The 25,860-nt window shown below is 41.1% G+C and overlaps 1 protein-coding gene across 2 annotated transcripts; it reads right to left on the reverse strand.

Annotated features, from left to right (window-relative positions):
• Nucleotides 1–1,098: 1,098 nt before the first annotated feature.
• Nucleotides 1,099–13,581, reverse strand: SC5D (sterol-C5-desaturase). 2 transcript variants are annotated; one of them, XM_046015646.1, is made up of 5 exons: nucleotides 13,435–13,581; nucleotides 5,963–6,180; nucleotides 5,067–5,199; nucleotides 3,398–3,498; nucleotides 1,099–2,644 (listed from the first exon to the last, which is right to left on the reverse strand). In XM_046015646.1, the coding sequence occupies exons 2-5, from the start codon at nucleotides 6,170–6,172 to the stop codon at nucleotides 2,189–2,191; spliced, it is 900 nt and encodes a 299-aa protein (XP_045871602.1). In that variant the 5' UTR covers nucleotides 6,173–6,180; nucleotides 13,435–13,581; the 3' UTR covers nucleotides 1,099–2,188. The 2 variants fall into 2 exon arrangements, with proteins under 2 accessions (XP_045871602.1, XP_045871603.1); XM_046015647.1 differs by lacking the exon at nucleotides 13,435–13,581 and adding an exon at nucleotides 6,288–6,701.
• Nucleotides 13,582–25,860: the final 12,279 nt, after the last annotated feature.

The following is a 25,860-nucleotide window of genomic DNA, read 5'->3' on the forward strand; positions in this document are numbered from 1 at the left end:
TACTCTGGAAACTGTAGACAGGCAGCCAAAAGATGGAAGGAGCCTGCGTCTCAGAATGACTGCCGTAAGCTGTCCACTGACCAGAAACATCCACACTGGGCTTTGCCAGAAATAACCTCGGGAAAGTCCTGCAATTGCCTGCCAGTAATGGTGCCTGACCAAGAGTAAAACTCAATAAATATTAGCTTCTATATTCATAACAGTCCAAACCTCGGGGAGGCAGCAGAAACAGTCCTAAGAGGAAAGTGTATCGTAACACAGGCCTCAAGAAGCAAGAAAAATTTCAAATAAACAACCTAAACTTACACCTGAAGCAGCTAGAAAAAGAACAACGAACAAAGCCTAAAGCCGGCAGAGGAAGGAAATGAAGCCTAGAGCAGAATCAAATGATCTAGAAACTAAGAGAAACCATACAACAGATTAGTGAAACCTGGAGCTGGTTCTTTGAAAAAAATTGAATAAAATTGACAAACCTCTAGCCAGACTCCTCCAAAAGAAAAGAGAAAGGACCCAAATAAAGAAGAGCACAAATAAAAGAGGAGAACTGTAACAACCAATACTACAGAAATACAAAGAAGAGAACATTACGGAAAACACCAACAAATCACACATCCAGGAAGAAATGGATAGATTCCTAGAAACATATATACGACACGAAAACTGAAGCAGGAAGAAATCGAAAACTTGAGTATTAGTCGTCATTATCTCAGAAAACAAAGTTTACTTCTTAATTTCCTTTTTGTTGGGGGGGCAAAGTGAAGCTTTGGAGGTGGGGCTGGGGGTGGGGAGTCAGTGGAAATCACAGGCCATATCTGTCAGTTACAAAACACCACCTGGTTCTCTAGTATGTTTAAGTAGCACAACACTGTAACAGTAACTCAGAAAAAAATATTTTCTTCTGGATCCCAAGCATTACATTTTATGACTGGTCTCTTGCTAAAACAAAAAGAATGTGATACCCCCTCTTTTCTCCCCTTGACATTGAGCATTTGGGGACATTTCAAAGTCCTGACAATCCACATCAATTCTGTGGTTTCAAATTGACACGGAATTTGTACAAAGAATACTTTGTGCTGTTACAATATTTAACTGATACAGTTTACCAATAGCAATAATCAACGTTTATTGATTTTACATAAATAGCTTATAGAATGCCTTTCCAAACCACGTTTTCCCAATATAGTTATGTTACAACTCACAACATTTCTTTATGAAACTATTTGTTAGATCTTTTAGCAGAGAAAGTGGGGAAAAAGTGAAGGGAGAAGAGGGAAAATAAGATTTCAAAGCTAATCTTCAGTGATCGACCTAAATATTTGGCAATTACTTCCTTTTATAGGAAATTACAGGATTGTAACTGAAACATATCAAAAGTGCAGTGCATCCATTTAATGAAAAAAGCAGTAGTGTCAAATATATTATTTGGGCATCAAATTTCCCTTTATAAATATATTCAGGTTCACATAGTTTTTATACTTATTAAATAATGGTTTAAAATAATAACCATCAAAATCTTTAAATAACCCCAGATCTGGATTAAATCGTGATAGTAGCAGTATTTCTTTTAAATTCTAATTTGTTTTTTTCCAGCAGTAAAATGTAATATTTGACAATGTCCCCAGAGAATAAGCTTCCTACCCTGGAAGATGATAATCTTACTAAACCTGCTATTAACTAGGTCATTTACGAGGCCACTAATATGTTCTATCAGACATTCTTTTCACACTGATGTATCCACTTGAACAAAATACTACAGGTAGTCATTATTTTACCAACACTGAAGACTTAACCATTCTGGAAACAAGGAACCATGTTTATATTAGTATTTCGTTGTTATGATGCTTAGTCTTCGTATTATTTTTCTTAATGAATATGGGTGGATTTATTAAGGCAAAGGACATAACCTAGTCCTCTCAATAATTTATTCTCTATCCTCATAAAAATTGTTGTTGAGGCTATACAAGTTACAGATATGCTGGCTACAGCATCCTAGAGACCAACATCTAGTATGGTAAGCATGAGGTTAAAATTTCGGTGTTCACAGCGTTCCTTCTTTGACCTGCCAAAACGATCATTCCTCAGCAGTACCCTCAAATACCACTGACTTGCTATGTCTCTTGGTTGTATGTATGTAGATTAATTTTCCTTATTAAAAATATTTCACAACAGCCAACAATAGGACAACAGTCTACTCAGTCTTTGTAAACTCTCCAGTGAATAATTTGTCATTTTTACAACCGTTTTCTGCGTGGCTGTTGCGCTTTTCTTCTGTCATCTTCTTCACATAACTCAGTGGTCCCTTCCCTTCAAAGGAGGAAGGATTTTTGAAGGAGCCTCCAATTCTATCCCACAAGGTGAAATACTGTCCGTAGTTGTAGTCAAAGAACATGTGGTGGTCGGTATGATGGGCTGAGCCATTAATAAATGGCCTTAAGATTTGGGGGACACGGAAGTCGCCATCATGAATGGAAATCGTCCAGATATTCACCAAGATGTACAAACTTAAGTAAACCACCTTGTGTAACGGGAAGATAAAAGGGTATATATGGTAAGGTAGACTCTGAAGGAAGCCATCCACGGGGTGAAAAGCATGGCTTGCAAATGGAGTCGGAATCTTCCAAAGATGATGAGGTTTGTGGATGCGCTATAGAAGGAAAGAACACAGTTAAGAACCACCTTTAGTTTTCAACTTAGCTCTTCATGCTCACCTTGTGGAAATGACCTAACTAAAAAAAAAAACCAAAACTCTTGGGACACCTGGGTGGCTCAGTTGGTTAAGCAGCTGCCTTCAGCTCAGGTCACGATCCCAGTGTCCTGGGATAGAGTCCCACATCGGGCTCTTTGCTTGGCAGGGAGCCTGCTTCTCCCTCTGCCTCTGCCTCCCACTCTGTCTGTCTGTGCTCGCATTCTTCCCCTCTCTCTCTCTAACAAATAAATAAATGAAATCTTAAAAAAAAAAAAACTCTTTAAATCCCCAAATCACTTGATAAAATGCACCCTGTTACGTGAACACAGTAACATTTTAGCACAGCCTGTCCAGACCGGTAAAGAACACAAACAAAATGCACCTGGTGTCTGTCTTGACTGTGGCTACTCAGGTATTCAAAAAGTTAAGAGGGAATTCTTAGAAATACAAAACAGAATTGGGGCACCTGGCTGCCTCAGTCAGTTAAATGTCTGCCTTCAGTTCAGGTCATGATCTTGGGGTGCTGGGGCTGAGCCCCGCGTTGGACTCCCTGCTCAATGGGGCCGTCTGCTTCTCCCTCTGCCCCTCTCCTTGCTTGTGCACGTGCTCTCGCTCTCCTCTCAAATAAAATCTTAAACTAGAAAACAGAATTTGTAACCATACACTGCTGAAATGTATATATTTTTCTCTTCCCCCTAAAAGCGACTCTACCTTATACACAAGTCTATGATGAAGGCCTCTGTGAATCCAGTAGATCAGCATGTCAGTGAAAAAGAGGAAGGACAGTATGCTAACAATGAGGCGAAACCAGCCTAGAAGAGACGACAGGGTATGTCAGAATCAAGACCCGGTTTCCAGGACCAGAGTTTACTTGGTACTTGTCCATCTAAGCGCACAGAATGGAAACCTAGACTCAAACACTATAAACTGTTTGGGCTAATGCAATACATTGTAAATTAATCTCCCTTAACTCTCTGGTATCTACGGCTTTCCTCATTTCCCTCCCATAAAAACTTGAAGTTGAACTATGAAGGCACTTATGAGACAGACAAAGCACACACCTAAGGCATCTCTATGATTTAAATCTCCGCGCATAAGGAACACCAATTATTTTTCCTCCATATTAGTCTTTGTAAACCATATCCTTACATACTATCTTCCTGCTTAGGATTTTATTTTCCACTAAACACCTCAAGCCTAGCATTTACTCCATAACCCAACACGTTCTGATCTTTCCAGCCTCCTCTGTTCCTGTACTGAGCAGGCTGGTTTACTCAATGTCCTCCCCACATCTTGGAAGTCTTACCTCTGTACCTTGACTTGTTCTGTTCCAGGTTCCTAGAACACAATTTCTCTTTTTATTATTTTTACTCATAGTCCTATCCACTTTTCAAGGCCTAGCCAATTCATCACCCTGCTGTACATTTTTGTTCCTCCCTTTAAATATCTGACCTCTTCCTTGGACAACAGGTGTGCTGGTGCCAGCAAGCCTGGGTTCCAGTCCCAGATCCGCCACTTATCTGCCAAATGACCTGGGCAAGTTACGGTGCGTTAATTTACTCACCTATAAAAGGAACCTAACAAGACCCATGTCATAGAACTGATGTGGAATGGAACAGATTGATGCGTGTGAAAAGCTTAGAACTGTAGCTGGTATGTATTAACGATCAATAAATACTAACTACGATTCTTACTTTCTAATATTTAGATACTAGAGATGGGTCTTCATTGAGTAATTTCAGAATTTCACAAAAATTTAATTTACGTATTACAGGACTGTGTATAATAGCAAAAAAAAAAAAGGAAAAATGTAAAGATCTAAAAATTTGGGGATCATTTAAATAAATAAACTATGGGTATCTACACAATGTGATACTATAACTAATATACTATATAATGTCAATATTTACTGACATGAAAATATGGGCATTTACACTACGAAGAAAAAAAAAATCGAAGTCCAAACCAGTTTGTATGGTAGGGTTTCATTTTTGTAACACAAATAATGGAGTAGACAGGCATCTATGTCAAAAGAGGTAGTTTCTAGGTAGCAGGTTAGCGGATTTTAAAACTCTGACTTTTCTGATTTTTTTCTAATTATCATGTACTACTTGAGGGTTTTTTGTTTGAGTCTGAATTCAGTAAAGAGAATAGTGAAAGAATGCAAAGTTCTCTCTCTGATCATACTCAGCTTCCCTGGGCACAAGTCCATCTACCACCAAGACTTAAAAATTGATAGATTAGGAAATGAAGGTATGTGGCAAGGCACAATACGTAAAAACAGAGCATTAAAAACAATTAAACAACTTTTTTTTTTTTTCGAAGAAGAAGACTGGTTCTTTAGAGAAACCACTGTCTGACGTTCATATTATGTACTTACCACTGGGAAACTCTCCTACGTCATCATATAATTTGCTATAACCTCTCAACTCCAGCAGGAACAGTGATACCGTGGGAATACTAATCCATGGCAATGACTGGACAGTAAATATAATCTCTCTATAGACTTGATTCTGAAAATGAAATGGCCAGTATTTAAAAATCACCAAATCTATGTTAAACAAAAACCAGCACAATATTGTCTCAGATTGGATTTTTACAATCTCTTTTATCTGAAGAAGCTCGTTGCCAAATTGTTTCCGTGAAAATGGTAATATGCGGGAATGTTTGTGTAAGGAAAACATTCCCTTTGTAAAGAGCAACTGTAATAAATACTTTAAATTCTGAAACTTTCTCTCCTTCCCACAAAATTTGGATGCTACATTTCCATTTATGGAATAATCCTTTCTTTCACAAATAATGTCCATCCCCGACCCTCTTGATTTTCTCTCTTTTTTTTTTTTTCCAGTCCTTGGAGTCACTGATAAATACAAGTAACTGGAAGAGAAAAAAATGACTGTAAACAAATCTACAATCTCCCAGCTAGTCAAAAAATAGATATGTAATAAAAACGTATTTCAGTTTGAGAGTCAGATATTAAAACAATTACACAAATGTGTGCATTTATTGATTCCTCATTATTAGCAAAGAAATTCATTCCTATGTATCTAGACATCAGGCTTATAATTAAAACAACAACAAAGTTGGATTCATTTATTTGTTTAAATTAAGAGAAGGAGAGAGGGGATTAGCCCTACCAGAAAAATCTAACGTATCTGAGGCTAGTTGCGAAAATTTTATTTAATGGTTATAACCCAGTTTAATCTGAAAATCTCACAAATACCTATTATTTTTACTGTTAACCGTAGCTAAAAAGTAGGTAAGACAATCACTTACCTTTAAAAATTGTGGATGCTTCATTAATGCATGATCAAAGACAAAATAATAGCTCAGTGTTGCAAAGAAGAAATAAAGGATATACGCTCCAAGATTTGTTACAATCAGGAGACTAATAGTTTGTCGGAAGATGTTATCCTCAGGCCATGAGGCTGGATAGATGTATGGTGTAAAAAAATAATAATCTGCAGCACTGAGTACAAGATCCATCTTAGCCCCTAAAGGATAAACAGGTGCAACAATTATTTACCCATGCTGATAGTTCTCAATGCAAAAAACTTTCGGAAAAAGTGTACATGAATTTCCTGCTTTCATAAGCACTTACAGTGTAAGTCTGCAGCTACCAGAATCCCTGAAATGCCATCTTTAGAGCCAGAAGGATCTTAAATGTCATCTCTAGCCCAATCTCTTCATATTATACATGCGGACAGCAAAGCTCAGAGAAACTGAGGCCGAGTTGTTTTTTTCCCAACATGGGCTGATTAGTGGCATCAGTGCAGATCTAATGCCATCTTTGTGTTCTTTCCCAACATCTCCTACGGCAACGTGGCAAGCAGTAAAGACGCGGAACGCAGGAAAGTAGGTACTCAGGTGTTTTCTTCCTCTGGCTACAAGTTTCAGTGATATGTCTCTTCTAAAAGGACTCCGATTTCAGAGGATTTTCCCTTCAGTGCTGAGACTTAAAGACAAATTTGCTAGATGGATCTATGCTGCCACCTCAGGGACTCTTCTCTTCTTGTGACAGAAGGAAAGGCCACTCCCATTGACAGAACAAAAGGAGACAGAGTCTAGATTAAGTACTAGAATACACTTACTCCTCTTCCCCCAATCTATATTCTAGATCAGGGGCTGGCAACTGCAAACTTGTAACTCAAAGTTCGAGGAGGAGAAGGCACGAAAGAGTTGTCTGGAAATAATTTAAAATTTTCAATTGTCTTCCGTCCAACCTGCCTGGAGGTTGGATCACGCCTACGTGTTAGTGAATCAGCCTGAAGGTTTCTGCCCAGGTATTTTGTGACGCTCATTCCAACACAGTGGGTGTGACTATATAGGGAGATATCACTTCTTTGCTATTGGCTTAATGAACATCCTACAGTTTGATGATACTCTCTGCTGGTAGGGCTGCAGGCAAATGGGCACGATCCTACCCTGTTACGGGCTCGCACAGCGGGGCAGCTCCTACGCGGAGCGATTTAACAACATGCCAGCACCGGACTCCACCACCCCTGCACGTTTGTGCTACACTCGGGCTGTCATCTGGTATTATCTTGGCTAATTCATCCGGGTCTGTTTAGCTGTTTCAGGACCAGCAGAGTCATTTTCACCCTACTTTCGTTTTTCACTACACAGCTTCCCAAATTTCTGAAACTTCCCGTCTTAATATTAACATCTGCCTCCAGCAGAGCAGTTCTTCAGGATGAATCCTAGCTTGTTTCACGATCAACAAAGGAACTGGTGTTTATTTACGTTCTTGTGGTCAAATCTACTTAATCAAAAGATGGTTAGGATGTTCATTTTCTCTCCTGGGCTGTGGTTTCCCATTTTTCATTAGTTCTTGGGCCTCCCCACTGGGGTAAAACTCTAGCAATCTGTTTTTCCAGTCTCTAAGTCACATGTGTCGGTAATGCCCATGCTGTCCTCTTCAGTAGGAGGCCTCACAGACACTAGGTGCAAGCTCCTACAAGAATTTCATGCCTGTGCTATTCCTAATGACGGATGCCTCCATTCATTCTGTTATTCACATGGGTTATCTTTAACTATTTAAAAACAATATTTCCATTTGCAGTTAAACCCAAGGTAACAAAAACAGTCCCAGCAAAGAGCAGAGGTAGGGGTACGTGACGGGCACCAACACACAGGGGGCACCTCAGTCCGCTGGAGGAAGCCTGTGCTGTCAAATGAGTTTGAGTGCCAGTCTTTAAAAAACAAAATAAAGCCCTGGTTTTTCAGACCTTGAAACTGTGGCTAAGGGACTGTGGACCCATGTCCCTTTGTGTGACCTCACTGCGGTTTATTTAACTCATGGCTAAGTATTTGGATAGATTCTTATCTTATGCTATTTAAAATAACGCCACAATGATTAACCCGATATTGTGTAAATTTCTACAACTGGAAGAGCTAGGACAAGGAGGAACGGCTCGGTAACCGTCCAGATATGGTTAAGGTGCTCTGCATAGGCGCTGCGCCACTGTGTGAGCCCACGGCAGTGTAGGATCGTGCCCCTTTCCCTACACCCTTACAAACGAGAATATCATCAAATTGTAGGACATTCGTTAATCTGATAGCCAAGAAATGATTATCTCGGTATTTTTTATCTTTTTCTTATTATGAGTGAGGTTGAACAGCATTCTATTCATATATAGAATGATTTATATTTTTTCTGTGCCATTCTGTTTTTATCCTTTGCCCATTTTCCCACTGGGTTTTTAGTTTCTTAAAATCAAATTCTAGAAGTTCTTTATTTACTGAGAGTGTTTATCCTTGTTTATGATATGAGTTGAAAGCATTTTTTTTCTCACTTTGTCATGGAAAGTTTTCTTTTAGAATATTTTTTTTCTTTTTTTTTTTTTTAATTTTTTTTTTCTTTTTTACAGATTGAGAGAGAGAGAGAGAGAGAGATTACAAGTAGGCAGAGCAGCAGCCAGAGAGGGGAGGAAGCAGGCTCCCTGCCAAGCAGAGAGCCCGATACGGGGCTCGATCCCAGGACCCTGAGATCATGACCTGAGCTGAAGGCAGAGGCTTAACCCACTGAGCCACCCAGGCGCCCCTAGAATATTTTTTTAAAAAGATTTTAGTTATTGGTTTGACAGAGAGAGCCACAGCGAGAGAGGGAACACAAGCCGGGAGAGCGGGAGAAGCAGGCTCCCAGCAGAGCAGGAAGCCCGACGTGGGGCTCGATCCCAGACTCTGGGATCATGACCTGAGTCGAAGGCAGACGCTTAACGACTGAGTCACCCAGGTGCCCCTTAAAAGAGTTTTTTATTTATTCATTTGAGAGAGGGAGAGAGAGAACACAAGCAGGGGGTAGGGTCAGAGGGAGAGGGAGAAGCAGACTCCCAGCTGAGGAGGGACTCTGACCCAGGGCTTGATCCCAAGATCCTAGGATCGTGGACTGAGCTGAAGGCAGACACTTAACTGACTGAGCCACCCAAGCGTCCCTGTCACGGCATGTTTTAATTAATTAATGTTAAACACCAGATATTGACATATATCCTTCATTATACATTGTTAATTCATTCAAATAACAAGTATGAAGCACTACGCTAGGTGATGAGCATACAAATATTGAAAAGATACAGTCTAAATCCATCTGAAAGGTAAGGCAACTATGGAAACAAACAATTACATCAACAATAATGCTATAATCAAGGTATATACACAAATTCTACATAATTAAAAAAGACAACACAACTACCCCAACTTATAATAGAAGGCTTCAGAGTCACAACATTTTCTTCAGGCTTTAAAGGACATTATCAGAAAGAAAAGATTAGAGATAGGCATTTCAAATAGAAATAACAACTTGCAGGGTGCCTCAGTCGGTTCAGTGTCTAACTCTTGATTTCGGCCCCATTCATGATCTCTTGGGTTGTAGGATGGAGCCTCAAGTCAGGCTCCGTGCTCAGCAGCGAGTCTGCTGGAAGGTTCTCTCCCTCTGACTGCCCCCCACCCAATAAATACATAAATAAATCTAAAGAAGAAAGAAAGAAAGAAAGAAAGAAAGAAAGAAAGAAAGAAAGAAAGAAAAAAGAACAACTTGCAAAGGTATAGAAAAAGTCATGATATATTCATGACTCACTGGGTGTCACTGGTGGGTGCCAAACAGTTAAGACGGGGGTGAAAGAGAGGGGGGAAACTGTTCCAGGATAAACTTGGTAAAAGGAATTTGGTGTCAGGCTATGCAAAGCTCTGTTGCCCTGCTAGGGAATATGACTTTCCCTCATATACAATGGGGAGATACTAAAGGTTTCTGAGCAGGAAAGAGATTCTAATCAGACCCATATTTTATAGAAAGCACTCCATTAGGAATATGTGTACCGATGAGAAACGGGGAGAGAGAGAGAGACTAATTTGGTTGGTCCTCTGGTAGACTAACTAGCTTAGCAGCTCCGAGAACACACATGCACATATATTGGAGATTTAGCAAGTAAAAAACCCACAGGGCTTGATGACCAATTAAATGCTGGAATGTGAATGAGGGAGAAATCTAGGATGACTGTGAGATTGTAGCTGGCCCGAGTGGATGGTGATGTCGTCGTCATCAAAAGAGGGAGTACTGGGAGAGCTGGCAGGTCTGGTGCCACGGGGACAGGGGTGCATAAGCAATGAGGGGTTCGGTTTGGGTCTTAAATCTCATGAAGCACAGACTAATAAGCTTTAAGTCTATGCTTACTCTTAGACATAAGCAGTGGACTACATCGAAATACGAACCCGAGGTTCAAAAGTGAGCTTGTAGTCATTGAAATTGACACCATAAGGGGTAGAGCAGCCCACAGAGATTATGTGGCAAAGAAACTACACAAAGTAATAGCAGGAAACAAACATTTTGAAACAACCTAACAATTGAGAAAGATTTTGTGACACCACTAAAGGTTGGTTGAGGGTTTACAACGAATCTGGATGTTACCTACAGTGTTGCTTAGCCCTCAATCAGTACAGTACGGCCCAAACCAACTCAAACATGAACTAAGACTCTTTATTCAATCTTTAATATCAGATGCAAATAATAATTTTCAAAAGGTCTCAGTCCTGTAAAAAACTCCTTAGTTTTACTTTTATCTGAAGAGCATGCTAATTGTGTTAATTTGTATATTCCCTGGACATAATTGCTGTTACAGTAAACCAGTGCCTGGAAGGGAGGAAGTGCCTCAGTCATTCTAGAGGCAGTTTAGATACTGGGAAATAAAACCTGTTTTAAGTGTTTTTAGAATTTTGGTTTCAATTAATTCTATTTGTTGAATGTAGGAATTAAATAGTCATAAATATACCACTATACTTTCTGACATCTAACACAAGATCTTCCAAAATCAGTAACAACATGACCTCAAAATTGCAATTCAAATTTGAGTTTATATGCAGACCCACATCTGTAAAATGGAGATAACATATTTCCATTACAGAACTGTTGTTAAGGTTTAGAGGCTAAGGCCCTAGTGTTTTGGCACCAACTGACCCAGAAGTTTGTTAAATAGGAGCTATTACTACGGCTGTTAGGGGGCTGAAGCAGAATCAAAATTACTTTAACCTAAGGGAGAAAAAGGTGTCATTTGATTTTTCCTTTAAAAATAATGGATGATATCTAATGTCAATATTTACTCTACGCTTGGTACCATAAATATTACCTCCTTTAACACTTTCAAGAAACCCTAAGGGTTCGGCGCTAGTGTTACAGGTACTAGTATTATGGATGAAGCAGCGGGGCACAGGAAATTCAAGTAATCTGGGGGACCTGGCTGGCTCAGCCCGTTAAGCATCTGCCTTTGGCTCAGGTCATGCATCCCAGAGTCCCAGGATTGAGACCCACATTGGGACCCCCGCTCAGCAAGAAGTTTGCTTTTCTTCTGCCCCTCACCCTGCTCATGCGCTCTCTCTTTTTCTTAAATAAATAAATAAAATCTTTTTAAAAATTCAAGTAATCTGTTTGGGATCATCAAGTAAACAAATGCTGGGGCTGGAATTCAAACCCACGCAATCAGGTTACAAAATCCCAAGTTTGTTTATTTTTTAAGATTTTATTTATTTATTTGACAGACACACACACACATAGTGTGTGCCCACACAGGCGGGGGAGCAGTAGGCAGAGAGGGAGAAGCAGACTCTCCGCTGAGCAGGAAGCCTCATGGGGGGCTCAATCCCAGCACTCCGGAATCATGACCTGAGCCGAAGGCAGATGCTTAACCGGCTGAGCCACCCAAGTGCCCCTCAAAGTCCCAAGTTCTTAAACCAAAACGTGAACCAAGTTCAAATGCCCCTTCATCACTATTTCAACTCTTCAACTCCTTATTTTTTTAAATTCTCAGTGACTACAAACTCACAGAATTTTGCATATAATTTTAAAGCGTTTTTACCCCCTACGTCAGGGGCTCCACAAACCCTAAGTTAAACATCCCTGACTGAAACAGATGCTTGTATTATTTTACCTTCACAGAAGCAAAGAAAACTTTTTTATAAAGTACAGTAATTAATAAAACACAATTAGGCTAGAATGACTGAGTCTACTATTACTTTGGCTTTACTTTAAAAATATAGATCATAATTGTTAACATTTGTTGAGAAACAGGTGTTATGTAAAAGCATTTTTTATGAATCACCTTGCTTAATTCTCACAACCCTACCAGGCAGGTACTTCCATAACTCCTACTTTATAAAAAAGGGAAACGGAGGGCAGGAGTATTTATGTAACTTGTCAAGTACCAAGTAACAAATGGGGGGGTATATTCCAGAGTCTGCTCTCTCAGCTTCTACATTATCTTATCTCTCAACCTGTACACATACACATAGGGAATTCTGAGTATCTCATGCTAATTACATTACATAATGATAGGAAAAGCATTCTGTGAGTGATCAAGAATCATGTATTCATCATTTTTTAGATGCTTATCATTAGAAACCTAAACACAGATATAAAGACAGGTAACCTGCTGGAAGGTTTTGGCTAAAAGTACCTGGCTACCACAAGCTTTCCAGGCTGGAAACTTTTTTTCCGAGGGACATGTGGAACCTCACCTATCTCCACCACCTCCAAATCCACTCAGCTATAACATACGGATGCCGGTAGACACAATGTTTTCCTTTGACGATGCTAACGTAACCGATCATTTCCCTTCCCTCTTAGTCTTCTCAATCCGTGGATCGTTGTCTCCCTCCATCCTAATTACGTTGCAGTAACTGGGGTTTGCGCTGTAATGGTCAGGAGGTCACAGCCTAATTTCTTTGCCCCTTTAAAAACGAAAGATCCCTCCAACCCAGAGGGATATCCGTCTCGAAATGAAGCATTAGTGTTCGCTGGACAGACTCCCTCGGATGAGCGCTCCGCAACATCAGGCATTTCATTTCCTGCGCGCCTATCTCTATGCCTGTTTCTTTCCCGTGCGGGCCTCCTCCGCGCCCGGAACCTCCTCTGGCTGGACAGAGCTCCCCCCCCCCACACACACACCCCCGGTCTCCGGGCCTGCGGTGTCCCCCGCACCCCGCACTCGACGCATCACGGCCCGCGTCGGCTTCCGGGATGCCCGGCTGCCTGCCAGCCCCTGGTGCGGGTTACCGCGATTGCCCAACGCCCGCGGAGAACCTGACACTCAGGCGGGGTCCCACCCACGCCTGCGCCTAGCGGGCAAAGAAAGGGCCGGCCGCACAACTTCCCCAGCTGGGATGCATCCTGCTGATGGCTCCCCACCAATTTCCTCCCCCTTCTCCGCCCGCCCAACTCAGGTGTATTTCGCCTCCTCCTGCCGCCCTCCCGTTATCCCTACCTCTGGAGAGTCCGTGGCCGGCTCGGCCTCCGCGAAGTCCTAGGCGGCCGGGGCCACTGAGCGATCGGCGGCGGACGGCAGCGGGTGAGGCCTGGAGGGGCGTAGCCAGGTGCAAGCTCCTAGCGGCAGGAGCCGCCAGCCAATCAGGGGCCGGCGGCATAAGCTGATATGACGGCAGATCGCGCGACTTGGCTGCGCGGGGCTCTCAGTGGTCACGTGGGCGCTGCGCGCTCTGCCACGCCCCCTCCGTCCTCCCGTTGGAAGCGAGGGCGGGACGCTGGTTCAGGTTACCCAAGCCGCGGAGAATGGAGTTTCAGGTTTTGTTTTTGTTTGCTTTTCAGCTGCCACTAACGGGTGTAGTTGAGTCTTGCACGAAGCAGATTGACTGTGTTTATGCAGACATTCCTAAAACCGATGCCCTACCTTGAGGGAAATAGGTATTTTCCTTTGAGTTGAATGTTGGAGGCATTTTCCCACTTACATTGAGGGAAGTTCAGTACCTGTGAGACAATGACTAATATTTCCCAGTCGGAGTGTGTAGTTTTGTTTTGTTTGTTTTTGCGGTGGTCACGCTTGTAAATCCAGTTTCTGGGAGCCTCCGTGTAGGGCTTCTCAGTGGCCAACCAGCCGTGTTGGCATCCTCTGGGAGTTGCTTGGAAAGACGGATTCTTGGGAGTCGCTCAGACCTTCTGGATCAGAACGTGCCGGAGGGCCCCAGAAATCTGTATTTTAACAAACCCCAAGTGAGTCTAAGGTTTGTTGAAGTTAGAAAACCGCTGCTCAAATGAGTTTGATCAGTCGGGAGAAAATGTTGTCCTTCACTTTTGCTCCCTCGTGAGTGATTAGTAGAAGAAAATGCTGAAAAGTGATAATGCTGGTAACTAAGTTTGGGAAAGACCCATTTCTGTTTCCTTACAGGAGCATCAGAAGTGCTCCCAGGTAAGGGGAGAATCATGAATTAGATTCCATAAAAACCTTTGATATGAATATTCTTTTAAATACCGGTGGCTTGCCTCCTATTTTCTTTCTTTACTTTTTTTTTTTTTTTTTTTAGTTGGCCTGTAACAGTATATTCGTTTCAGGTGTACAGCCTCAAGATGTGAAATTGGCTCCTACTTTACAAATCACATTTCTTATTTCCTTTGTCATTCTCATTTAACCCTTTAACGTTTGAGATGAAGATTTTTATGTATCATTTCTGAGAAACATAAAAATGTGGTTTGTTAACCTTGTAAATAAAACAGCCAGTTATTTCAAATCGCCAGCAAAAAGGGGTTTATTTGAGAATAGCAGAGGATTGCAATTTAGGGCAGGCAAGCTATGGCAAACTCACAGGCAAATCCACAGGAGAAAAAAGAGAGAAACTCTAGTTCATAGCGAAAAAGGGGAGGTCGGGAAGGCTGTTGTAAATAAAAGTCCATTGGAATAAACTGGGAGTTGGAAGTAGAAAGGCTTTTCATTGGCTTTGTTGTGACGGTCTCTCATTGGCTGGGTTGTTGCTAGGACGGAGGGATCCTCCTGCGGGGTCGGGGGGTGGGGGTAGTAAAGTAACAACAAAAGTAAATGGACTTGCAAGGTTAGGCTCTTCCTTGTTGGGTCTGCTGTTGACTAGGAGTGGAAGGGTGTAAGAGCTCCCCCTGCTGGCCTGTCAACTCCCTTTTAGTGAGCTTTCCTTTTATTCTCACAGATTTAAAAGGTATTTATCTAGTACAAAGGTTCCGCATTTGTGGCTGCTGTGGGCTTGCTTATGTAGCTTGTTTAGTCCGAAAATATATTTTTCCCTTGAATTAAGTAATTTCGCATTTTAGAAAAATGACCTGTTGTGAAAGATTGGGAAATCTGACATTGAAATTATAAGCAAGCCTCAAATATAATACCCCAAATAGCTAGAATTTTATCATTGAATATGTACGAGATCGTACACTACCACCAGATGGTGATACATGCTATGAAGAAAACAAAAGTCTGAAAGGATCGAAAGTGATGATGGCTGTTTTATTAGACAGCATGGTTACAGTCCCTTTCTCTGTGTGAGGAGCATTTGACCAGAGTGGAGTAAGGGAGCCTCATTTACTTGGTAGATTCTAAACCGAGATTTCGAGTCTGAGTGTTTTTGATGAGCTGGTGGGGCCACAGGCTCACAAACATCTATTTGTATGAATTTCGTTTTTAGATAGAAAAGAGAGAGCCTGGGTGGCTCAGTTGGTTAAGCGACTGCCTTGAGCTCAGGTCATGAACTTGGAGTCCCGGGATCGAGTCCCACATTGGGCTCCCTGCCCTCCCGCTGACCTCTCTCCTCTCATGTTCTCTCTCATTCTCTCTCTCTCTAAAATAAATGAATAAAATCTTAAAAAAAAAAGAAAAAGAAAAGCATATTCAAGAAAAAGGTAGGTGCACAAGCATCCAAAAACAGGTACAGGAAGAGAAGATATTTATTCCTCAACCTGGTGCCATGGGTTAGGTTTTAACCTGCAGTAGCTACTTAATATTTTAGGGATCAGAGATCCCTCTGAAAAATTAAATGAAATATATGGTCTCTGTCCCCCCAAAAGCACACATTGCATATAGTAGAAGCTCTTCCCAACCAGGGTCCTCTTAACTAATGTTCTCAATAGCCTTTTTGAAATGTGCCAGCCGATCTTTGGAAAATACTAAAGACTCACAGCTTGTAGCCTTCACTTCGGTTCACTCCTGCGTATCTACTTCCACCAGTGGAGTGGGATGCTTAACAAGAGTCAGTTATGCTGCCAATCTATCGATTTCTGTTACACTCCTCATAATTACGTAATTAAATTTTACAAATTGGTAAAATTTGAGTCTGCAAAGAAAAATAATTTGGGTTTTTTTTTTCTTGTAAAATCTATTTTTATTTTGAAAATTTAAATATATAATTTGGGTTTTTTTTTAAGATTGATTTGAGAGAGGGCGAGCGAGCATGCAAGAGTCTGAGCACACAAGCAGGAGGGGCAGAGAGAGGGAGAATCTGAAGCAAACTGTGTGCTGAGTGTGGAACCCATCGTGGGGCTCGATCTCATGACCCCAAGATCACAACTTGCGCTTGGGGCTTACCCCCACCCAGGCACCCCAAGACTTGTTTCTATGAAAACCAAGAACGTTTTGGAAAGACAGCATAAAGATGACTGCTAAAATAAATAGCTATTGAATTGGGTGTAGGCAAGGTGGTTATTAGAGACTAGAAAGACTTTTTCAGGCCCCAAATCTGGTAGGATTCTGCCTTCAGTTTGATCTGCAAGAGTTAACTTGTCTCTACTACCAACAAATTAAAGCTGAAAATCAAATATGAAACTCTGGGCCTATAGTGTAGGCAATAAAGACTGCCTAGAGCTCCAATCAAAGGGACCGTACGCAAAGGCCTTGGGGGATGATTAGAGAATAAATATTTAGGTAAAAATAAAATTCTTATAAAGTATATGTATATATAATATTGATGAGGATGTAGGTCATGTGATAGACACCCAAAATAACAGAGGTTTACTCCAGAGTAAAGGTTTTCTTTCCCATGAAAGTGTTAATTAACATACTTGTCTGTGGTAACAAGCCCCCGAATTATAATGACTCCCAACACAGTAGAAATTTATCTTTCCCTCAAAAAACAGTTTCAGTGGATGATCCTGGTCATTGGGTAGCCCTCCTCTAAATGGGATCCAAGTTTTTCCGTCTTGTAGTTCTACCATTGTCATAACTTTCTGTGTCTTATCTAGAGAAATGGCAAAGAGGGGATGGAACATGCCTACCCACTCTTTGAAAGCCTTGGTCTGAAAATTCCATACATCCTCTCTGACATTCTCATGGCTACAACTTGGTTACATGGCTTCATCTAACTATTAGGGAGGCCGAGAAATATAGCCTTCATTCTGGTTGTCTGTTCAGCTAAAATCAGAGTTTCTAGGGGCGCCTGCCTTCAGCTCCGGTCACGAACTCATGGATTCTGGGATCAAGCCCCGAGTGGAACACAGACTGACTGTAGATCAGTAAGGACTGGAAAGCAAGCTCTGTCATTTTAAACAATCGGACAAACATCAAAGATGCAAGTGCATATTTATTTAAAAACAAATACTATACAATAGATTATAAAGGGAAGAAAAGGTGTGTCCACGTCCTAATTCTGCTCTGCACAGGTAATTATTCTTTACAATTCCAGCTGTATATTATGCCATGTACCCATATAGTCCCACAAACATTAGTCATGCTTGCCATGTCATTTAGGGATCTCTCTCTCACTTTGGAGCCTTAGGATTAGGACTCTGGTTTAGAAACAGTGCTTTTACAGAAAGCTGGCCATGTGACTCCTGTTAAAAACCAAAATTCAACTGAGTAGATCTGAAGATCTGTTTGGCTTTATTCAACCACTCATGAATCGGGCAGCGTCCCGTCTAGCAAGTAGAGAGTAGCTCCAAGGAGGTACACAAAATGGAAGGTCTTATAGGCAGGAGGAGGGTGAGATAAGGAAGTTGAGAGTGCATTGTTTCAGGCGAGGTCTCCTTCCCTTGGGGGAAAGCAGGAGTTCTTCCTGAAGCAGATCACCTCACTAATGCTGGTGTGGAAATCCCATGCTGATTGGCTTCAAATTGCACTCCTGGGAGGCTGAAACTTCAGTGTAGTCAGGCAGGAAGTCTTGGTGGGGATTAGCAAAAGTGACTCCATTTTGGATCTGCTGTTTCTTTTCAGCCTTCCCTTAGATGAGTTCCATAACAACAGCGTAGAATCATTGATGTGCACTAATGAGGCATACCCATAAATTTCCAGAAGTAACAAAGGGAGAGATTTTTGTCCGAGACCATGGGTGTGGGAGCAATTGATCTGTGACATTTAAACTGTTGGTGTTGATGTCATTCGTAACTGTGGGCTGGTGGGTCCTGAGGAAATTAGAGTTGTAAGTAAAAAATATATGCTGGAATAGAATGGTGCGCAGACAGGATGTTGACTTTCTCTAAGGAACTCCAAGCAGCTTCCCAGGTCAAGTTAAGACTTGAAGGAGAAATGGGAGTTCGCCGGTGTCAGGCGATAGGTAGGACTAGAAGGGCAAGGAGTTGTCTGTGCCGTGGGTGACAACATCAAAGAGCATAGCATGGTACTGTAAAGCTCAAGGTGAAAATTGTCTTATAAATGAGACCGCGGAGGATGGACTCATGAATGACTTCTATTTGTTGGAATTCTTTTGAAGCCTGGAATGAATTTCTTCACGGGAGAATTTAAATTAGCATCTGCCAGGCTTCTGGGGAGTCTACTAATGGAAGGTCTCTCTAACTTAAATTTTCACTTTTAGGTCTTTAATACTACCAAAGCAGTAAGAATTTGCCCTGAGGCCTGGCTTTCAGGTCTAACATCTTTTTTTTTTTTTGAGATTTTATTTTTAAGTAATCTCTACCTCCAACATAGGGCTCAAATCTATAACCTTGAGATTGAGAATCACACGCTCTACTGACTGAGCCAACAGGGTGACCCTCAGTTTGAAATTACTTGTCAGTGATTTCCTCCCTCAGTTCAGCACCAACATTTGAAATTTTTTATTGACTTCTGTAGCCCTCTTGAGCCAGTGGTGGAAATTTTTTAGTGAAGAAGTTTATCCAGATATCCAGGTCATCAAATAATCAGAAACAGAATGAAAACCATCTTTCTGATGAAAGAGGCTGGCATTTTATTGACCGGCCTCTTACCTATTGAAAAAACTATTTCCAGATTTCTGCACTTTATAGAATTTGAGGAAAGGGAAGAACATGAAAATGGCTAGTCCAAAGACAGCTAGACTTTCCCAAACATCTTTTATCTACTTACTGCCTTTCTTATCACCAGTGGACTTTGAATGTCAGAGCTAATTTATTCTGGTCCCAAGGTTAGTGCCAAGAACAATAGTTTTGAAGACTTGGGTCCAATGCCAGCATGGTTACACTTAAAGTTTGTAACTTTGGGGATTTGTTCCTCCTCTGTAAAACACAGAACACTAATACATACTCTACCTAGTAGCTTGCTAGGGCTTCCACAATAAAGTACCATGAACTGGGTAGCTTAAAACAACCTAAATTTATTGTCTGACAGCTCCGGAGTCTGGAAGTCCAAAATCAAGGTGCTGGCAGGGCCTCCTGAAATGTTTAGAGGAGAGAATCCTTCCTTTCCTCTTCCTAGTTTGAGGTAATGGCTCTCAGTCCTTGCTGTTCCTTGACTTGAAATTGCCTTACCTCACTCTCTGCCTTTGTTCGTTACTTGGTGTTCTCCCTATGGGTACGTCCCTATTTCCTTTCTTATTAAGGACATCAGCTATTAGGATTAAGGACACATACTAATTCAGTAGGACCTGATTTTCATTAACTGATTATTTCTACAACAATCCTATTTCCGAATAAGATTACGTTGTAAAACACTGGAAGCTAGAACTCCAACATTACTTTTCGTGGAATTCAACTCAATTCAATCCATAACAACTATGTTCTAGGTTATTCCCTTCTCTGTGTTCTTCAAAACACGTTGTAGGTATTATTGTATATACCTTAGTTAAAGCATTTATCATGGTTTGTTTTAAAAGCTGCCATCCTTTTTTTTTTTTTTTTTAAGATTTTGTTTATTTATTTGAGAGAGGGAGAGAGAGCGAGCATGAGAGGGGAGAGGGTCAGAAGGAGAAGCAGACTTCCCGCTGAGCAGGGAGCCTGATGCAGGACTCAATCCCGGGACTCCAGGATCATGACCTGAGCCAAAGGCAGTTGCTTAACCAACTGAGCCACCCAGGTGCCCAAGGCTGCTAACCTTTTTATAAAAAATTCCATTCCAATTAACATACAGTGTTTTATTAGTTTCAGGTGTACAATATAGCAATTCAGCAATTCTAAATGTTACTCAGTGCTCATCAGTGTACGTGTACTCCAAATCCACTTCACTTTTTCCCCATTCTCCCACCCATCCCCTCTGGTAACCATCTGTTTGTTCTCTATAGTTAAGACTCTGTTTTTTGGTTGGTCTCTCTCTCTCTCTCATCTAATATTTTTAAAAATATTTTATTTATTTATCTGAGAGAGAAAGAGAACAGAGGGAGAGTGACAGGGAGAAGCAAGCTCCCTGCTGAGCAGAGAGCCCAATGGGGAACTTGGTCTCAGGACTCTGGGATCATGACCTGAGCCTAAGACAAACACTTAACCAACTGAGCAACCCATGTGTCCTGGTTTGTCTCTTTTTTGTTTGTTTTACTTCCTAAATTTCATATAGGAGGGAAATTATGTGGTATCTGTCTTTCTCTGATTTACTCCACTTAGCATTATACCCTCTAGATTCATCCATGTTGTTGCAAATGGTAGGATTTCGTTCTTTTTTTTTTTTTTATGGCTGAGCAATATTCCATTGTATTATATATGTGATATCTGTTCATCTGCCGTTGGACACTTGGGCTGTTTCTGTAGTTTGCCTATTGTAAATGCAGTAAACATAGGAGTAAGTACCTCTATCTTTCCAATTTGGCATATTCATATCCTTTGATTAAATACCCAGTAGTGGAATACTGGATCATATGGTAACCCTATTTTCCATTTTTTGAAGGAACCTCCTTCATACTGCCTTCCACAGTGGCTGGAGCATTTTGCATTCCCACTAATAGTACACAAGGGTTCCTTTTTCTCAACATCCTTGCCAACACTTGGTGTTTCTTGTGTTTTTGATTTTAGCCTATCTGACAGGTGTGAAGTGATACCTCATTGCGGTTTTGATGTGCATTTCCCTGATGATGAGTGCCGTTGAGCATCTTTTCATGCATCTGTTGGCCATCTGGATGTCTTCTTTGGAGAAATGTCTGTTCATGTCTTCTGCCCATTTTTAAACTGGATTTTTTTTTTTTTTTTTTTTTTTAGTATTGAGGTGTATCAGTTCTTTATGTACTTTGAACACTAACCCTTTATTGGCCGTGTCAGTGGCAAATACCTTTTGCCATTCAGTAGGTTGTCTTTTTGCTTTATTTATTCTTTCCTTTGCTGTGTAGAAGCTTTTTATTTTGATGTGGTCCCAATAGTTTATTTTTGCTTTTATTTCCCTTGCTTCAAGAGCTCTATCTAGAAAGAAGTTGCTATGGCCAATATCAGAGAAATTAATGCCTGTGCTCTCTTTTGAAATTTTATGGTTTCAGGTCTCATGTTTAAACCTTTAATCCATTTTGAGTTTATTTTTGTGTATGGTATAAGAAAGTGATTTTTTAATTTCTTCTTTGATTTCTTGATTGATCCATTCATTGTTTAGTAAATGTTATTTAACCTCCATGTACTGTGTTATTCCAGATTTTTTCTTGGGTTGATTTCTAGTTTCATAGCATTGTGGTCAGAGAAGATGTGTCGTATGATGTAAGTTTTGGTTGTTTTTTGTTTTTTTTTTTTTTAATTTGTTGAGACTTGTGATCTGTTCTGGAGAGTATTCCATGGGTGCTTGGAAAGGAGTGTGTGTTTTGATCTTTTAGGATGGAATACTCTGAATATATCTGTTAGATTCATCTGGTCCACTATGTCACTCAAAGGCACTATTCCTTGTTGATTTTCTGCTTGGATGATCTGTCCGTTGTGGTAAGTAGGCTGTTAATGTCCCCTACAATTATTGTGTTACTATCAATTACTTTATTACTTTATTTGTTTATTAACATCTTAATTTAATTTTATTTTTTTCATGTTCCAAGATTCATTGTTTATGCACCATACCCAGTGCTTCATGTAATATGTGCCCTCCTTAATACCCTCCACCAGTCTCACCCATCCCCCCGACCTCCCTCACTTGGTAATTACTTCCTTTATATTTGTTATTAGATGCCCTATATATTTGGGTGCTCCCATGTTCAATACATAAATATTTATAATTGTTGTATCTTGTTTGTTCATTTTGATTATTCAGTGTCCTTCTTTGTCTCTTGTTACAGTCTTTACTTGTTACAGGCTTTATTTTAAAGTCTGTATTGTCTGTTATAAATATTTCTACCCCAGCCTTCTTTTCACTTCCATTTGTGTGATGAATGTTTTTTCATACCTTCAGTTTAAATCTGCATGTGTCTTTACGTCTGAAATGAGACCCTTTTAAGCAACATATAGATGGATCTTACTTTTTTTAATCCACTCTCACCCTGTGTCTTTTGATTGAAACATGTGGTTCATTTACATTTAAAGTAATTATTGATAAATGTGTATTTATTACCATTTTATTACTTGTTTTATGGTTGTTTTTGTGGTTCTGTTTCTTCTCTTGCTCTTTTCTCTTACAATTAGTTTGCTTTCTTAGTGTTATACTTGGATTCCTTTCTCTTTATTTTTCTTGCATATTTTTTTTTTTTTTTTTTAGATTTTATTTACTTATTTGACAGACAGAGATCACAAGTAGGAAGAGAAGCAGGCAGAGAGAGAGAGAGGAGGAAGCAGGCTCCCTGTGAGCAGAGAGCCTGATGCGGGGCTCGACCCCAGGACCCTGGGATCTTGACCTGAGCCGAAGGCAGAGGCTTAACCCACTGAGCCACCCAGGCGCCCCTCTTGCATATTTGTTAACATTTTTTGATATGCATTTACCATTAGGTTTATATTTAACATTTTCTGCATATGGGTCACTTAAGTTTGAACTTATTCTAAAAGCATTAGATTTTTACTCCTTCAACCCCCTACCCTGAAATTTTGGGTATATAGTGTCATACTTTACATCCTTTTATTTTGTGAATCCCTTGACTGATTTGCATAGATATACTTAATATTGCTGCTTTTATTGCTTTCCTTACTCTTACTAATGGTCTTTCCTCTCCACTCCAAGTGTCCCCTTTAAGATTTCTTGTAAGTTTGGTTTAGTGGTGATTTTGATTGTCTGGGAAACTTTATTTCTCCTTCTATTCTGAACGATAGCCTTACCAGAGAGAATATTCTTTTTTTTAATTTTTAATTTTTTATTAACATATAATGTATTATTTGCCCCAGGGGTACAGGTCTGTGAATCATCAGGTTTACATACTTCACAGCACTCACCATAGTACATACCTTCCCCAGTGTCCATAACCCAACCACCCTCTCCCTACTCCCCTCTCAGCCAGCAACCCTCAGTCTGTTTTGTGAGATTAAGAGTGTCTTATGGTTTGTCTCCCTCCCGATCCCATCTTCAGATAGAATATTATTGATTGCAGTATTTGTTTGTTTGTTTGTTTTGGCACTTTGAATATATCTTGCCCTTCCTTTCTGACTTGCACAGTTTCTGCTGAGAAATCAGCTGATAGTATTATGGGGTTTATCTTGCATGTAATTATTTTCTCTTACTGCTTAAAAATTCTCATTATTACTACTTTTTGCTATATGTATTTGTGTGGACATCCTTGGTTTGATTTTGTTGGGAGTTCTTGGTGCTTCCTGGATCTGTATTTCTATTCCTTCCCCTGGTTTGGGTAGTTTTCAGCTATTATTTCGTCAAGTGAATTTTCTGCCCTCATATTCTCTCTCTTCTCTTACTGGGATCCCTATAACGTGAATGTTAATACTTGGTGGTGTTGCTGAGTTCCCTGAGTCTGTTTTCATTTTGTATCATTCTTGTTTCTTTCTCCCGTTCAGCTCGATTGCTTTCCATTACTCTGTTCTCCAGGTTGCCGACCCGTTTTTCTTCTTCCTCTAGTCTACTGTTTATTCCATCTCGTGTATTTTTAATTTCAGTGTTGTGGAGTTCTTCGTCTGTGATTGGTTCTTTTTTTATGCTTTCTTTGTCTTTGTTTAGGGTCTCACTCCACTCTTTTGTCAAGTCCAATGAGTATCTTTATGACCATTCCTTCAAATTCTCTATCAGTCATATTGCTTATCTCCATTTTGTTTTGCTCTCTTGCTGTAACTTTGTCCTGTTCTTCCATTTGGGACATCTTCTTCTGTCTCTTCACTTTGTCTAACTCTCTGTGTCTGTTTCAGTTGTGTTAGGAAAGTCATGAGCATCTGCTCTTTTTTTTTTTTTAATATTTTATTTATTTATTTGACACAGAGAGAGAGAGAGAGAGATCACAAGTAGAGCAGCAGACAGAGAGAGAGGGGGAAGCAGGCTCCCTGTGGAGCAGAGAGCCCGATGCGGGGCTCGATCCCAGGACCCTGAGACCATGACCTGAGCCGAAGGCAGCGGCTTAACCCGCTGAGCCACCCAGGCTCCTGAACATCTGCTCTTGAGAGTGGTGGTGTTATAGAGAAGAGGTCCTGTGGTGCAGTGTTGCCTGTTCACCAGAACCTGGCACTTCAGGGGCATTTTGTGTGTGTGTTGTATGGATCCTACTGTTGTGGCTGAGCTGCCTTTCCCTATGGTCCAGTCAGCTGTAATACCTCTTTTTGCCTATTGTGGGCATGATTTGGTCCCTGTGTTGTTAGTGGGCCAGTCAGGGGCCACCTTGGGCTTGAGTTGAGTCAGACCAGGCATTTGCCAGAACTGTGATAGCACCAAACTGCAGGGTACACTTGCTGTGTTGTCTCCTGAGAAGGTTTCACTGGTGGGGTTGGGCCTGTAGTCAGACCAGATATCTGTCTCCAGCCCATTGCTGGGGCTGCAGTCAGACTGATGTGTGTGGTTATCTTTCCCTCTCTGGAGCAGGAGTCACTTTGGGATGGTGCTGGCCTCTGATGGGGCTGTTTGCACACTAGTAGGCTTGTGGCATGGCTTTGGGTGGACTCCTGCCAAGGTTGTGTTGGAGTGAGTATGTCTGCAGGAGAATGCTGGGGTGGCGTGTGCTAGTCCACTATGGGAGCAGAACTGTAGCCACCCTGGAAAACTGCTCAGGGCAGGATGGGGCGAGGGGAGTGTGTTCATAGGAGAGCACGGGGTAGGGAGTACTGTTAGCAAATTAGGTGGAGAATGTTCAGTCTGAGCTGGTTCCCACAGGTGTCCATGTATCTAGGCTGGAGGGTGGGGGAAGGAAATGGTGCCCACCCACTCTTTTGTTCTTGGAGAAGTCTCCCAAAGATCCCTGCCTCAACAGCACCTGCTCTGAGATTAGTAAATTAAACTTTCCATGTACACCAGGCATTTTTCAAGCTGCTGCTTCTCTGCTGTATCTCAGCAGGGCTGTTGGTTGTGCTGTCTTTTTAAGGACAGGGACTCCATTTCCTGTCACCCTCTCAGCTCTTCCAGAGCCAAGCTTGCTGATTTTTAATGTTTTGGGTGTTAAGCCCTACTGATCGTACGAACTCTTAAGTTAGGACCCTGCTTTTGAAAGCCAAGTGTTACAGGGATTTGTTTTCCCAGTGTGGGTTCCCTGTGCCTGGGGTTCCTGGTGGGGGTCTGATCCTCTCCCCTTCCCACACCCGTGGCTTCCCTCTCCCGTATCTACAGTTCCACGGGTCATTTTGGCTCTGGACCATCTTCTTAGATGTATCCTCTACATCTTCTGCCTCTTCTAAATGTAGAATTTAGGTGCAAGAGTCTCTTCTGCCAGTCTTCCTGTTGTTTTCTGGGCTATTT

Source organism: Meles meles, chromosome 8 (assembly GCF_922984935.1).
Source record: "Meles meles chromosome 8, mMelMel3.1 paternal haplotype, whole genome shotgun sequence".
NCBI classification, from domain to species: domain Eukaryota; kingdom Metazoa; phylum Chordata; class Mammalia; order Carnivora; family Mustelidae; genus Meles; species Meles meles.